Source organism: Sphaerodactylus townsendi, linkage group LG03 (assembly GCF_021028975.2).
Source record: "Sphaerodactylus townsendi isolate TG3544 linkage group LG03, MPM_Stown_v2.3, whole genome shotgun sequence".
Lineage (NCBI taxonomy): Eukaryota > Metazoa > Chordata > Lepidosauria > Squamata > Sphaerodactylidae > Sphaerodactylus > Sphaerodactylus townsendi.
The window spans coordinates 116,885,002-116,897,266 of NC_059427.1; the positions used below are offsets into that span (position 1 = coordinate 116,885,002).

Genomic DNA, 12,265 nt, shown 5'->3' on the forward strand with positions numbered 1-12,265 from the left:
TGCCAGCAGTGTGTTGTCATTTCTATTAACAGTCCTGGGAGTGGTAAGACATGCAGGCTGTAACAAAACCCAAGCCTCTTTTCCATAAAATATTAGGGTTAGTAGTATTAAGTGCAGCTTGCCAATAGCCTGTTTCCTTTCCAAGTAATGAATGGCTGCATATATGCATGTAGCATCTTAAGGCTACAGGATTTGAGCAAATGCCTTTACATAACTTTATCGCCTTGAGCAAGCCTTTCCTTTCTGTGTGCCTTTGGAAGGCGGAAGAGGAGAGTTGTTTACCTTACGCAGCCTGACAGGCTATGATGTACTTTGAACTAGAGACTACTTGTCTGTAGCTCAACTTTGACCTACCCAGAAGAGAAAGTAGTAGAGGGAGGGGGAGAAAGTGACTGTGTAGGAACCCAGTGGGAGGGAAGTCAAAAGACCTCCATCAGCATACATAGGTTAAACCTGAAGGGGATCTCTGAGCCCTGGCGTGAGTGAGTAGGAACATGTGCCAGGGCTAATTTGTGCACTGAGGAGAAAAGGTTAAAGTAGTGCTCTAGCTGAGTTCTTCTCCTAGCTGCCTCCCCCAGCTTTAGACTAGCTGGAACAGCCCACAACTGTACATCAGATTAGGAAAGGTGTGTTCTAATTAATGGGAGTGCTGTGGACTTCCTTCTCAGCTGCAACTGTGTCTGTGTATACTTGTACCGGGTAGGAGGAGTACACTTCTCCTGCTGAGCCCTGCCTGCTGGAACAAAAGGATTATTACAGCAGTCACGGATCACCCTGGGGATTACTTGCAGGAGCCGCTGGGAGAAACTTTACTCTTTTCCTATGTAACAGCTGGGAAAAAAGGACAGCATGAGGAAGACATCATACTCAGGTGAGTAAAGAAAGGGCTTCCCTAGGGGCTTGGACTCCATCAGCTGGGCTGTGTGTACAGGGAGAGAAAGCATGTGTTCGTTTTGTTTGATCCTCTCTTGGTGTGTGTTTAAGTATTCTATAAAGTTCAGAGTGGTTTGCTATAGATATGTAGGAAGAAAGAACGCTAACAGCATAATTGAAGGAAATGTAAGAAAAAACTCTCGTTCTCTGTAGTTGGAACTTCCCAGGTGTCAGTTTGTATTTAAAGAATGTGTGTCGGGTTGAGAGAAGAACTGGTTTTGATGGTCTTGGGATTTAACACATGAAGAATGAATATGTGAATGAAAGATGAAAGACAGCTGGAGGCAGAAGTCCCACCTACTGAACTCTGACAGCCCTACTGTGACTTCCTACTGTGACTTCCAAAGGCCATTTCACATGTTATAGTAGAGGCACATTCAGAGAGAACAAAAATGTGTCTACTTCGTGATGCAATGTGAGGAGTTTATACATGTTTTCACCACATCTACACCGTGTGCTGTAAACTCTGGGCCAATCCTGCAAGTGGAGATGCTAAACTGTCAGCAGAAACCGCTTGCTTCTTTTTAAGCTTAATGTTGCAACGCTGAGGACTACGAACTTTAGATATGTAATATGTGTTCCTCGTCATCTGCATCCCTGAAGGGTAATGTAATTGGGGGGGGGGGGGAATGTTGTATGAATACTAAGGAGATGACTGTCATAAACTGGAAGCAGTGTTTACTAGGAAACACAGAACTATATAAATGATATTTAACATGAAGGAGAGATTTTAAATATACTACAAAACTATATAGTAGTAACCTCGAGATAATTTCACACACTGCCACTTAAGTTGCAGTGCTGGAAATAATTTGACAAGTTGCTAATCTTTAAGCAGGATCTAGATTATATGGATGAAACAACCATATGCCAGCTCTGTTTCTTACATGGCACCCCATCACAACACTATAACTACACACGTCGCACTACTCTGATGTGTCAGACTACAATGGAGGAGACCTGGATTTAAATTCCTACTGAGCCATGAAGTTCACTGAGTAACCCTGGGCCACTTGCCACAATCTCAGCCTACTTACCTCAAAGCATTGTTGGGAGGTTGGAGAATCATATCCACTGCCCTGAGCTGTTTGAAGGAAATTTAGTATAAAACATAAAGGACAGATACAGGCAGAAAACATGAAATAGTACAGTCTTCTTGGATCAAATGCAAACTAAACTTGTAGACTTGTGTGAACATAACCTGTTTTTATGTTCCCATCATTCCCAGCCTGATGAAAATGATTAATGTTCCTGTCAGATTCATTTCAGATTATAAGACACAAGAGCGAGAATCATAGTAAGGGGGGAATTGCCTCTCCACTTTCCCACACTGGCGCTTTCTCTGCTTCCGCCTTCACCATAACCCATTGCCACCTCATCTTTGAACCACTGCCACGATGGTGTTCTGGGCTGCCAAAGTAATCCATCAAAATGCCCGTTGTTGCGCCATAGGTTTTAGTGCTTTCTCCCAGGTGAGCTGCCTAACGTTTGGGAGATGGCATGGTGCAATTCAAAGCCTCATCAACATTCCTCGATAACCCAAAATTGTGACAGAGATATTTCATAAGATCTGAGGTGGCAAAGGATATTGTAATTCTTTTTCACAGTGTCTGTTCCTGTAAAAACATTCTTGTACTTGGGAGGGGCTGTGTATCTTCTTGTACATGTAGGACTTTCTACAAAGATCTACACCTGAGGTTTCCAACCTTCAGGTAAAGCCTAGAGATCTCCTGGAATGAAAACTGATCTCTGGACTACAGAGATCAGTTCCCTTGGAGAAAAGGGTTGCTTTGGAGCATGGAATCTATGACATTATTATAACACTGCTGAAGTTCTGCCCCTCCTCCAAACTCATCCTCTCTAGGTTCTATCCTCAAATCTCCGGGAATGTCCTTGCTGCGTGTGGCTCCATTACACAGATATTTTATCCACAAAGGGACCATTCATGGCTTTTAAATTACTACCCGTCTCTGAATTTCAAGAACAGGTTATGATGCTCCATTTCAGTACAATTGCAAGATGGTTACGTACCTTTTCAATAACCCCTCTACTGTTTTTTTCTCCAGTGCAGAGGCAATGATATTTGACCTTTACTGCCTTCGAGGTAGTCGTTGTGAGTAATTGGCACTGATGGCCTTGTCATTGTTGGTTGCTTGCCAAGAAACTATTGTGACACACAGAGGTGAATGAGCTACTGGCAATGGAAGACCATAAGATGGGTTTCTTTGTGTTCACTTTGGCAAAGCACTTGTTTGAAAGAGGAAGGCTCAGAAACCGTTGGGATTACATTTTTTAGCTGTGTGGTTTTGGGACTTTTTTCTTGCACGGAAACAATGGCTGATTCTGCACAGGCAACTGAACCAGCTTACGTGAACCCATATTGTCTGTGCTACTATTTGCATGATGGGTGCAGGCACAAGTTGAGATAGTTGGGATCCTGGTGGCAGGAGGCAGCACGGTTTGCTCAAGAAACACAGTGCTTCCATGTGAACTGCACAGCCAAGAATCCCCCCACCTGAGAATCTCCCCACCTGAGAATCTCCCCCACCCCCATGAATCCACCCTCTTGAGAATCAATCCCCCCACCTACTGGCACAAGATAGCAGCCACTTATTATTCCCCCCCCCATGATGAACTCTGTGCACGTGTGCCCACAGAAAGGGCTCTGAGTGCCACCTCTGGCACCTGTGCCATAGGTTCGCCACTGCTGCACTAGTATCTGGAAGTGGTGGTGGAAAATGGCATCAAGTCACAGCTGACTCATGTGTTCCCACAGGGTTTTCAAGGCAAGAAATGTTTGAAGGTGGTTTTTCATTGCCTGCCTCCAAATGGCCTGAGAGTTCTGAAAGAACTGACTGGCCAAAGGTCACCCAGCAGGCTTCATGTGGTGGAATGGGAAATCAAATCTGATTCTCCAGATTAGAGTCTACCTATGTTGGTGCCTTGGGATCTGGGAGACCCTGGTTTAAATTCCCACTCTGCCATGGAAGTTTGTAGGGTAACCTTAGACTTGGTGCACACTCTCAGCCTAACCTATCTCACAGATAAGGTTACCAGGTCCCCCACTATAAAGGAAGATCCCCTGCCAATCTGGTTTGTTTTCTGCCAGCACCTGAACCACCAAAGGGAGGAAATGAAGGAATAGGGTGTGAATTTTCACTGGAAGTGACATCATAAGATACTCCAGGATTTCCAAATGGCTTTTTGCACTATCATCGTGCATTCCATGACATCACTTCCGGGTTTTATTGGAACTGTTAGTGCACTGGTGTGACATGAGTGTGCCATTCCTTCCCCTTAAATGCTTCTGGGGATTGCCAGCTGTGGCCTGGCAAACCTACTCACAGCATTGCTGTGAGGATAAAACAGAGGAAAGGAAAATGTTTCATCTTGATTCAGAAGAAAGGTGGGGTATACATGACATAAATAAAAGCAATTATTTTTATTATATAGAAGCTGCCTCAATATTGGCCCTTTATCCACTACAAAGGTAATATCAGAAGCTCTGGCTAATGTGGCTATTGTGGCAAAAGTAATATCAGAAGCTCTGGCTAATATGACTGCCTCACTAGCATTCCCAGCTCTTCATGACTAGCTAGTTGGGTGCTTCTGTTCTTAACCAGAAGTTTGAGAAGACTGTTTCCACATAGACACACAAAGGAAGCATCAAGTTACTCAAGATATTGTTCAATAATAATCTGTGCAAAGAGTCATCCATGTTGAACCCACACTCCCACCTTTTCTGAGGTGTTTGTTTGTTTGTTTATATTTGTATTCTGCCTTTTCACAAAATCAGGCCTACCAAGGTGCTATTGATTAGAACAGGCAAAATAAAAATGTATCATAAAAACAATTAAAATCAGAGCTAAAATACATATATATAAAACCGAAAAATAGCAAATTAAAACACAAGGCGGGAAGGAAGGATCATTGAAGGAATGCTGTGTAGCTCCAAAGGAACAGTTACACTGCTTCTGAATCTTATCAAAGATAACTTTGTATGCAAATGAATGCAGGTGAGGGCTGGCACTCTTTTTCCCCAAGAAAGACAGGCATTTTTCTGTGTGAGTTAGTGACAAAGTGGCTGGAAGTGGCCATCTACATTCTTCCAGATGTTTTTGTACTCCCCAGGTTCTAAACAGTCATCCTGGGTCTGCATATTGTTAACCATTGCTCAACCAAGGACCGAAAGGGCATGCTGATGCCCAGAATGGTTCATGTAATTGGAAGTTGTACATCTGATGATCTCCATGCTTCAGCTATACAGCAATAAAATGTCTTGTATCTGAAGACAAATTTTACTTTTGCCTTGGGCCCAAAGTAAACTTTACTTTCAAATACAAGTTATAGAAGCTTTTTAGGCTCAGCAGTGTACCTATGGAATTCTGCCATAGTCAGAAAAGTGTTAACATTTCTCTTCTGCTGAGAGCAAGGGTCCAGGCTATTTACATTAGCCACTGTGAACTGTGTGTGACCTGTGAAGTTACCTAGACATAAATCCCAGGTAGCTACAGCAAACAACATTGCATGAAGGCCCCATTGGTTGTTAGGGGCAACAGTAACATGTTCACTCAAGTAATAGTGGTGCTCCTCTTGTTCAGAATTTCAGCTATTGTGATACTAGTAGCCATTGAATCAACTGGCCATTCTTTCTTCAGCTTTATTAGCACTCTGGGACTTTATTCTTCTGGTTAGCTGCCTGTATTGGGACTCATAATTCATTAGGTTGACACAAATGGAGGGATGTGCAGTCACTCTTTCCCCAGCTACTGGATGGGTTTGGATACTTAAATGCCTCTTGGTTACCAGTAGCAGAATGATGTTAAAATATAGCTACAGATTGATTGCGCTCCAGAAAATGCAGTGATCTCACAACCACTTCCTAAGCCAAAGATGACAATAACTGTCCACTAAAAGACAGAGTTTGCAAAGGGTGAAGAGCTCACAGGATTCTTGTATTGTCTCCAAATTGTCTAATAGCTGAGGCTCACTTTTTATTATTAACACTGAGCTCACACTTCCCTCTTACATCTCAAAAGGTACACTATTATGGTTGACAACCTCTTGGTGTAGACATGGAGATATCGCAGAATTACAACTGATCTCCAGACTACAGAAATCTGTTTCACTAAAAAAAATGGCTACTTTGGAGGGTGGACTGTTTGGCATTATACCCCAATGAGGTTCCTCCCCTTCCCATACCCCAGCACTACCTGGCTTACTGTCAGAGTAAGAAATACTTGCCCTTGAAGGAGCGCTAAGGGGCATGCTACACTCCGTGGGAGTCACTGTTCAGCATATGTCTTTTTGGCACCAAGAAATTCTTTTGCATCTCAGGCCAGGATCAGAACACTTAAATGAATTGGTTGTACCTGATACAAAAATGTGGCAGAAGAGTTACTCATTCCCAACTGTAGCCTGGAATAAATAGTCCTCTAATGCACCATAGGTGGGCCAGGATGCTCGTATATCCTGTAACATAGATGGATAGAAAAGATCCTATGACAGGTTTATTCAGAATTCAGTCTAATTTGACAGTTTTTTGAAAACATTTGATATATCAGATAGGATCTGATTAATTCAGAAATCGTAATAGAAACTTATTTGAAAATAAAGTGACAAAATTCCTTGCCAATTCAGAATAACATAGGTTTGAAAAATCATAATGCTCTTAGCATAAAAAGGTGCAAAAACATTTGTGTTAACTAGTATACAAAAAAATTAATTTCCCAGTTACAGTTCCAGAATAAATGTTCAGGTTATAAATATGTTCACTTTCTGTGGATTTGAAAATGTTGGTATTTACAAGTGCCCCGGGGAAGAAGTGCAAGGATGGATTGCACAGGGAAATTTACTAAGCATTGTGTAGGATGCAGACGAAATAAACCATGAGTAGTACCAGAAGCAGAGTAGTAGTGCCCCCCACCCACCCCCTGGGGGATTGCTGTTCACAACTTTCAATTGGGAAAAAATATTCAAAAGTCTGTTGAGGCTTCTGATTATATTACTGCACTGAAATTGTTTATTTTAGCATTGCATTTATTGATTGTTGTAAGCTGCCCTGAGCCTGTCGAATGCAGAAGGGCAGCCTATACATTTAACATAATAAATGCAAAAAAAGAAGTTACGCAAGACTGTTAACAATAGGACACTTTGGAGGTCATTGTTTCATAGAATTGCCAGATGAAGAAGAGCTTGGATTTATACTCCACCTTTCTCAATTGTAAGGAGACTCAGAGGGGCTTACAAACCCCTTTCCCTTCCTCTTCCTGCAACAGATACCTTGTGAGGTAGGTGGGACTGAGAGTGTTCGGAAGAACTGTGTCTAAAGGACCTTGGTTAGCAAGTCCAGGAAGACTTCTTTCTAACAGACAGCCGTTCCTAATTATTGTGGGTGATATTTATATGGATGAATGGTTGGATTTGCTATCAAGTAGCTTCACATGTTCATATTTGATATGCCCTGTAACCACAGACCAAATGGGATCAGTGACAGTTAGGAATGCCAGCCTCCAGCCTCCAGATGGGACCTGCGGATCCCTTGGAAATACACCTCGTTCCCATATCAGTTTCCTTGAAGAACATAGATGCTTTGGAGGATCAGCTCAATGGCATTGTACCTCACTGAGGTTCCTGTCCTCCTTAAGATCCATCCACAAACCTCCAGGGGGTTTTCAACATGGATCTACCCTCATCCCCTGCTGTGGGACCTGGCAACCCTTGTGACAGTCTTAATTGCTTTATCACTCTAGTGAATATGTGTGCCATTTAAAATATTTATTACATTGAAGTGTATTTCATGAATGGAAAGCCAGACTGGAAATGTATTAATGAAGTAGGGCATTGCAGCAGCACCCCATACTGATTTGTCATGCTCCTAGAAATGCATATGTCCCTTTTTATGATGTGATACTTACAATACAGTCCTTCCTACACATGTCTACTCAGAAGTAATCCCTTCAGAATTCAATTGGACTTCTCACAGTACATATGCTTAGGAAATCAGCCATGATCAGTTGTGGTCAAGTTAGGGTTGCCAACTCTGGGTCAAGAAATTCCTGGAGATTTGGGTGTGCAGCAGCATTTGGGAAAGTATGCGACCTCACGGGATATAACCTTACAGTCTAACCACCAAAGCAGCCATTTCCGCTAGGGAAACTGATGTCTGGAGATCAGTTGCAATCCCAGATGACCAGGACCCACCTGGGTGCTCACAACTCTATGGACAAACTAGAACCTGGACAAGAATGCCAAGTGAATGCTGTTCGGCCTGTCTCCTGTAAACCTGCAGCTGTTGCCTCCTCACAGTTTGCCGTTGATCCATCCAATTGCCACTGGATTTCAAGGGATAACTGCAACAACTGTCAAATGCTGTAAAACAATTTCATGATTGCAGAATTAACAGCTTGTTGTTTTGCTTGGTTCTGGTGCTCACAAAAATAAAAATAGTAAACCGTAACAGCTGGACTGCCCTGTCTCAACAGTTGTTCCTCACATCACAGTAGGTCACTAGATACCAAAGATGAATGAGTTCTCTTGTTAAGATTAATGCAGAGCCTTTCATATGGAGCTGGAATTTTATTTTATACAGCTTGGTGGGGAAAGTGTTGCCACTATGCCAATGCCAGCGTGCTCTCCATTCTGGCAAACTGCCCATAGCCTGTCGCAACCAGTTAAATTACCAGACATCAGATAATTGCTACATGTCTGTAGCTTTTATTGTTTCTATTAAAATAGATTTTGGGGAACTGGCTATTTTAATTAAAACTCTAATGGTAGAACTGAATACAAGAAACAAGTTTACCAAACTGTGGTATTCTTTGGCATTCTGATTCCTTGGATTCTTGGCACAATTTGGAATAAGCTCTTTGTTTTTCTCAGAGAACTCTTAATGGAAAAATCTTGCCTTCCAGAGAAGAGAGAGGCCATATTGCATCACTTTATTGGTTTTCCCTCAGAATTTCACTTCCCACTCCTCCAAGTTAGGCTCCAGGGAACAGTGCACCATAGCCATCTTGATTCTGCATGTGAGAAGAACCTTGTTTCACACTCTTATCTGAAGAAATTAAGGAAATGATGCTCAATGTTTAATATATCCAAACATTTACAAGCTGGAGATATTGCAAGTCAGGTAATTATGAACTTTGATTACATCACAACTTTGGAGTCTTGAACTCAATGCCCTGCTTTCATTCACGTACTTGGAAAAAATGGTAAGATATAAATGTAATAAACAGTCATCTGATTTTGGAGGCAGAATGCTTAGTGTGCTTTAAACAAAGCAGATACACAGTAAGCAGGGATGGATTGAGATGTGTTGAGGCCCACAACTATGTCACGTTTAAGAGGCCCCATAACATTCCCCCTGAATGGTAGTTTAATACTTTTGGATAGATTTTTCTTTTTTAGAAGCCCCTCATAATCTGAGGGCCTGAACTGTCACTTTCTTGAGTCTGTGCATAAATCCAGCTTTGGCAGTAAACAGTCACTAGTTTTCACTCAGTCCTGGGGAGTGCACAGAGAATAAAAGCAACTGCTCCATCAGTCAATAATGCATTACCTGAACAGTTTTCAATGAGAATTTTTCATTGATTACAGTGCTGCAGTAACAAAACAGCCTCTGAAGGGAACAAAAAAAAATCATCTTTAAAAAGAGTTTTTATAGCACCTCATAGCCAGCACTACTCAGGGGATAGTCAAAATAAAACACACATCAGAACTAATTATCTTTTAAAAAATAAATTAAAAGTAAAACAATGAAAGCTGTAGTGGTAATAGTAGTAGAAGGAGTTAATGTTAATGTTTATTGCATATCGCTAAAGGCCACTACAAAGTTTGTCTAAATAAAACATAGATAAAACATAGGATGTATAATCATCAAGATAAGATGACACACAATTAACACAGGTTACAAAACTACAGATTTTAAATTTCAAACCCCACTTTTCCATGTATTTTCTTGGCAGCCAGTGTTAAGAGGGCAGCAGTGAATGTAATGTATACATTCACAAGAAGTAAAATTATTTTCTCTTCAGCTGTGCATGCAGTTGGATTGGCTAAGATGGCCACCAGAAATTTATATCTGGGCTCCCATTATAGAGGAAAATGCAGTATATAGTGAAGAAGATCCTCAACCTTTACTGTACCACAGACACAAATACACTGAGCAACCTGTTTGTGTAAATCTTGTTAATGTGGCAGATTGCATGGTTTGAAAGTGAAGGGCTTTAAAAAACTAAGGCCGTTTCCGCACGGCCCAAAAACGACGGCCTGGGGGCGGTAAAAACGCCGCCCCCAGGCCGCCGTTCGCACAGGCGGCGCTGCTGCAACGCAGCAGCGCCGACCTGACTGCGCTTCCTTCCCCCCAGGGCGGCGTCAGGCCGCCCTAAACAACAACCCTTTAAAGGGTTGTTGTTGGGGGGGAAGCGTCTTCCCAGGGGTGGGGGGGGGGGGGGGTGGGGGGGGGGGGGGGTGGGGGGGGGGGGGGGTGGGGGGGGGGGGGGGTGGGGGGGGGGGGGGGTGGGGGGGGGGGGGGGTGGGGGGGGGGGGGGGTGGGGGGGGGGGGGGGTGGGGGGGGGGGGGGGTGGGGGGGGGGGGGGGTGGGGGGGGGGGGGGGTGGGGGGGGGGGGGGGTGGGGGGGGGGGGGGGTGGGGGGGGGGGGGGGTGGGGGGGGGGGGGGGTGGGGGGGGGGGGGGGTGGGGGGGGGGGGGGGTGGGGGGGGGGGGGGGTGGGGGGGGGGGGGGGTGGGGGGGGGGGGGGGTGGGGGGGGGGGGGGGTGGGGGGGGGGGGGGGTGGGGGGGGGGGGGGGTGGGGGGGGGGGGGGGTGGGGGGGGGGGGGGGTGGGGGGGGGGGGGGGTGGGGGGGGGGGGGGGTGGGGGGGGGGGGGGGTGGGGGGGGGGGGGGGTGGGGGGGGGGGGGGGTGGGGGGGGGGGGGGGTGGGGGGGGGGGGGGGTGGGGGGGGGGGGGGGTGGGGGGGGGGGGGGGTGGGGGGGGGGGGGGGTGGGGGGGGGGGGGGGTGGGGGGGGGGGGGGGTGGGGGGGGGGGGGGGTGGGGGGGGGGGGGGGTGGGGGGGGGGGGGGGTGGGGGGGGGGGGGGGTGGGGGGGGGGGGGGGTGGGGGGGGGGGGGGGTGGGGGGGGGGGGGGGTGGGGGGGGGGGGGGGTGGGGGGGGGGGGGGGTGGGGGGGGGGGGGGGTGGGGGGGGGGGGGGGTGGGGGGGGGGGGGGGTGGGGGGGGGGGGGGGTGGGGGGGGGGGGGGGTGGGGGGGGGGGGGGGTGGGGGGGGGGGGGGGTGGGGGGGGGGGGGGGTGGGGGGGGGGGGGGGTGGGGGGGGGGGGGGGTGGGGGGGGGGGGGGGTGGGGGGGGGGGGGGGTGGGGGGGGGGGGGGGTGGGGGGGGGGGGGGGTGGGGGGGGGGGGGGGTGGGGGGGGGGGGGGGTGGGGGGGGGGGGGGGTGGGGGGGGGGGGGGGTGGGGGGGGGGGGGGGTGGGGGGGGGGGGGGGTGGGGGGGGGGGGGGGTGGGGGGGGGGGGGGGTGGGGGGGGGGGGGGGTGGGGGGGGGGGGGGGTGGGGGGGGGGGGGGGTGGGGGGGGGGGGGGGTGGGGGGGGGGGGGGGTGGGGGGGGGGGGGGGTGGGGGGGGGGGGGGGTGGGGGGGGGGGGGGGTGGGGGGGGGGGGGGGTGGGGGGGGGGGGGGGTGGGGGGGGGGGGGGGTGGGGGGGGGGGGGGGTGGGGGGGGGGGGGGGTGGGGGGGGGGGGGGGTGGGGGGGGGGGGGGGTGGGGGGGGGGGGGGGTGGGGGGGGGGGGGGGTGGGGGGGGGGGGGGGTGGGGGGGGGGGGGGGTGGGGGGGGGGGGGGGTGGGGGGGGGGGGGGGTGGGGGGGGGGGGGGGTGGGGGGGGGGGGGGGTGGGGGGGGGGGGGGGTGGGGGGGGGGGGGGGTGGGGGGGGGGGGGGGTGGGGGGGGGGGGGGGTGGGGGGGGGGGGGGGTGGGGGGGGGGGGGGGTGGGGGGGGGGGGGGGTGGGGGGGGGGGGGGGTGGGGGGGGGGGGGGGTGGGGGGGGGGGGGGGTGGGGGGGGGGGGGGGTGGGGGGGGGGGGGGGTGGGGGGGGGGGGGGGTGGGGGGGGGGGGGGGTGGGGGGGGGGGGGGGTGGGGGGGGGGGGGGGTGGGGGGGGGGGGGGGTGGGGGGGGGGGGGGGTGGGGGGGGGGGGGGGTGGGGGGGGGGGGGGGTGGGGGGGGGGGGGGGTGGGGGGGGGGGGGGGTGGGGGGGGGGGGGGGTGGGGGGGGGGGGGGGTGGGGGGGGGGGGGGGTGGGGGGGGGGGGGGGTGGGGGGGGGGGGGGGTGGG

The 12,265-nt window shown here is 50.1% G+C and overlaps 1 protein-coding gene across 1 annotated transcript in view; it reads left to right on the forward strand.

Moving 5' to 3' along the window:
• Positions 1 to 513: 513 nt before the first annotated feature.
• The window catches only part of SEPTIN9 (septin 9), a 264,354-nt gene continuing 252,602 nt past the window's right edge, over positions 514 to 12,265 (forward strand). The window contains exon 1 of the mRNA XM_048487830.1: positions 514 to 871. Within this exon, the coding sequence (XP_048343787.1) occupies positions 850 to 871 (22 nt within the window). The 5' untranslated portion in view covers positions 514 to 849. The remainder of the gene's footprint in view (positions 872 to 12,265) is intronic.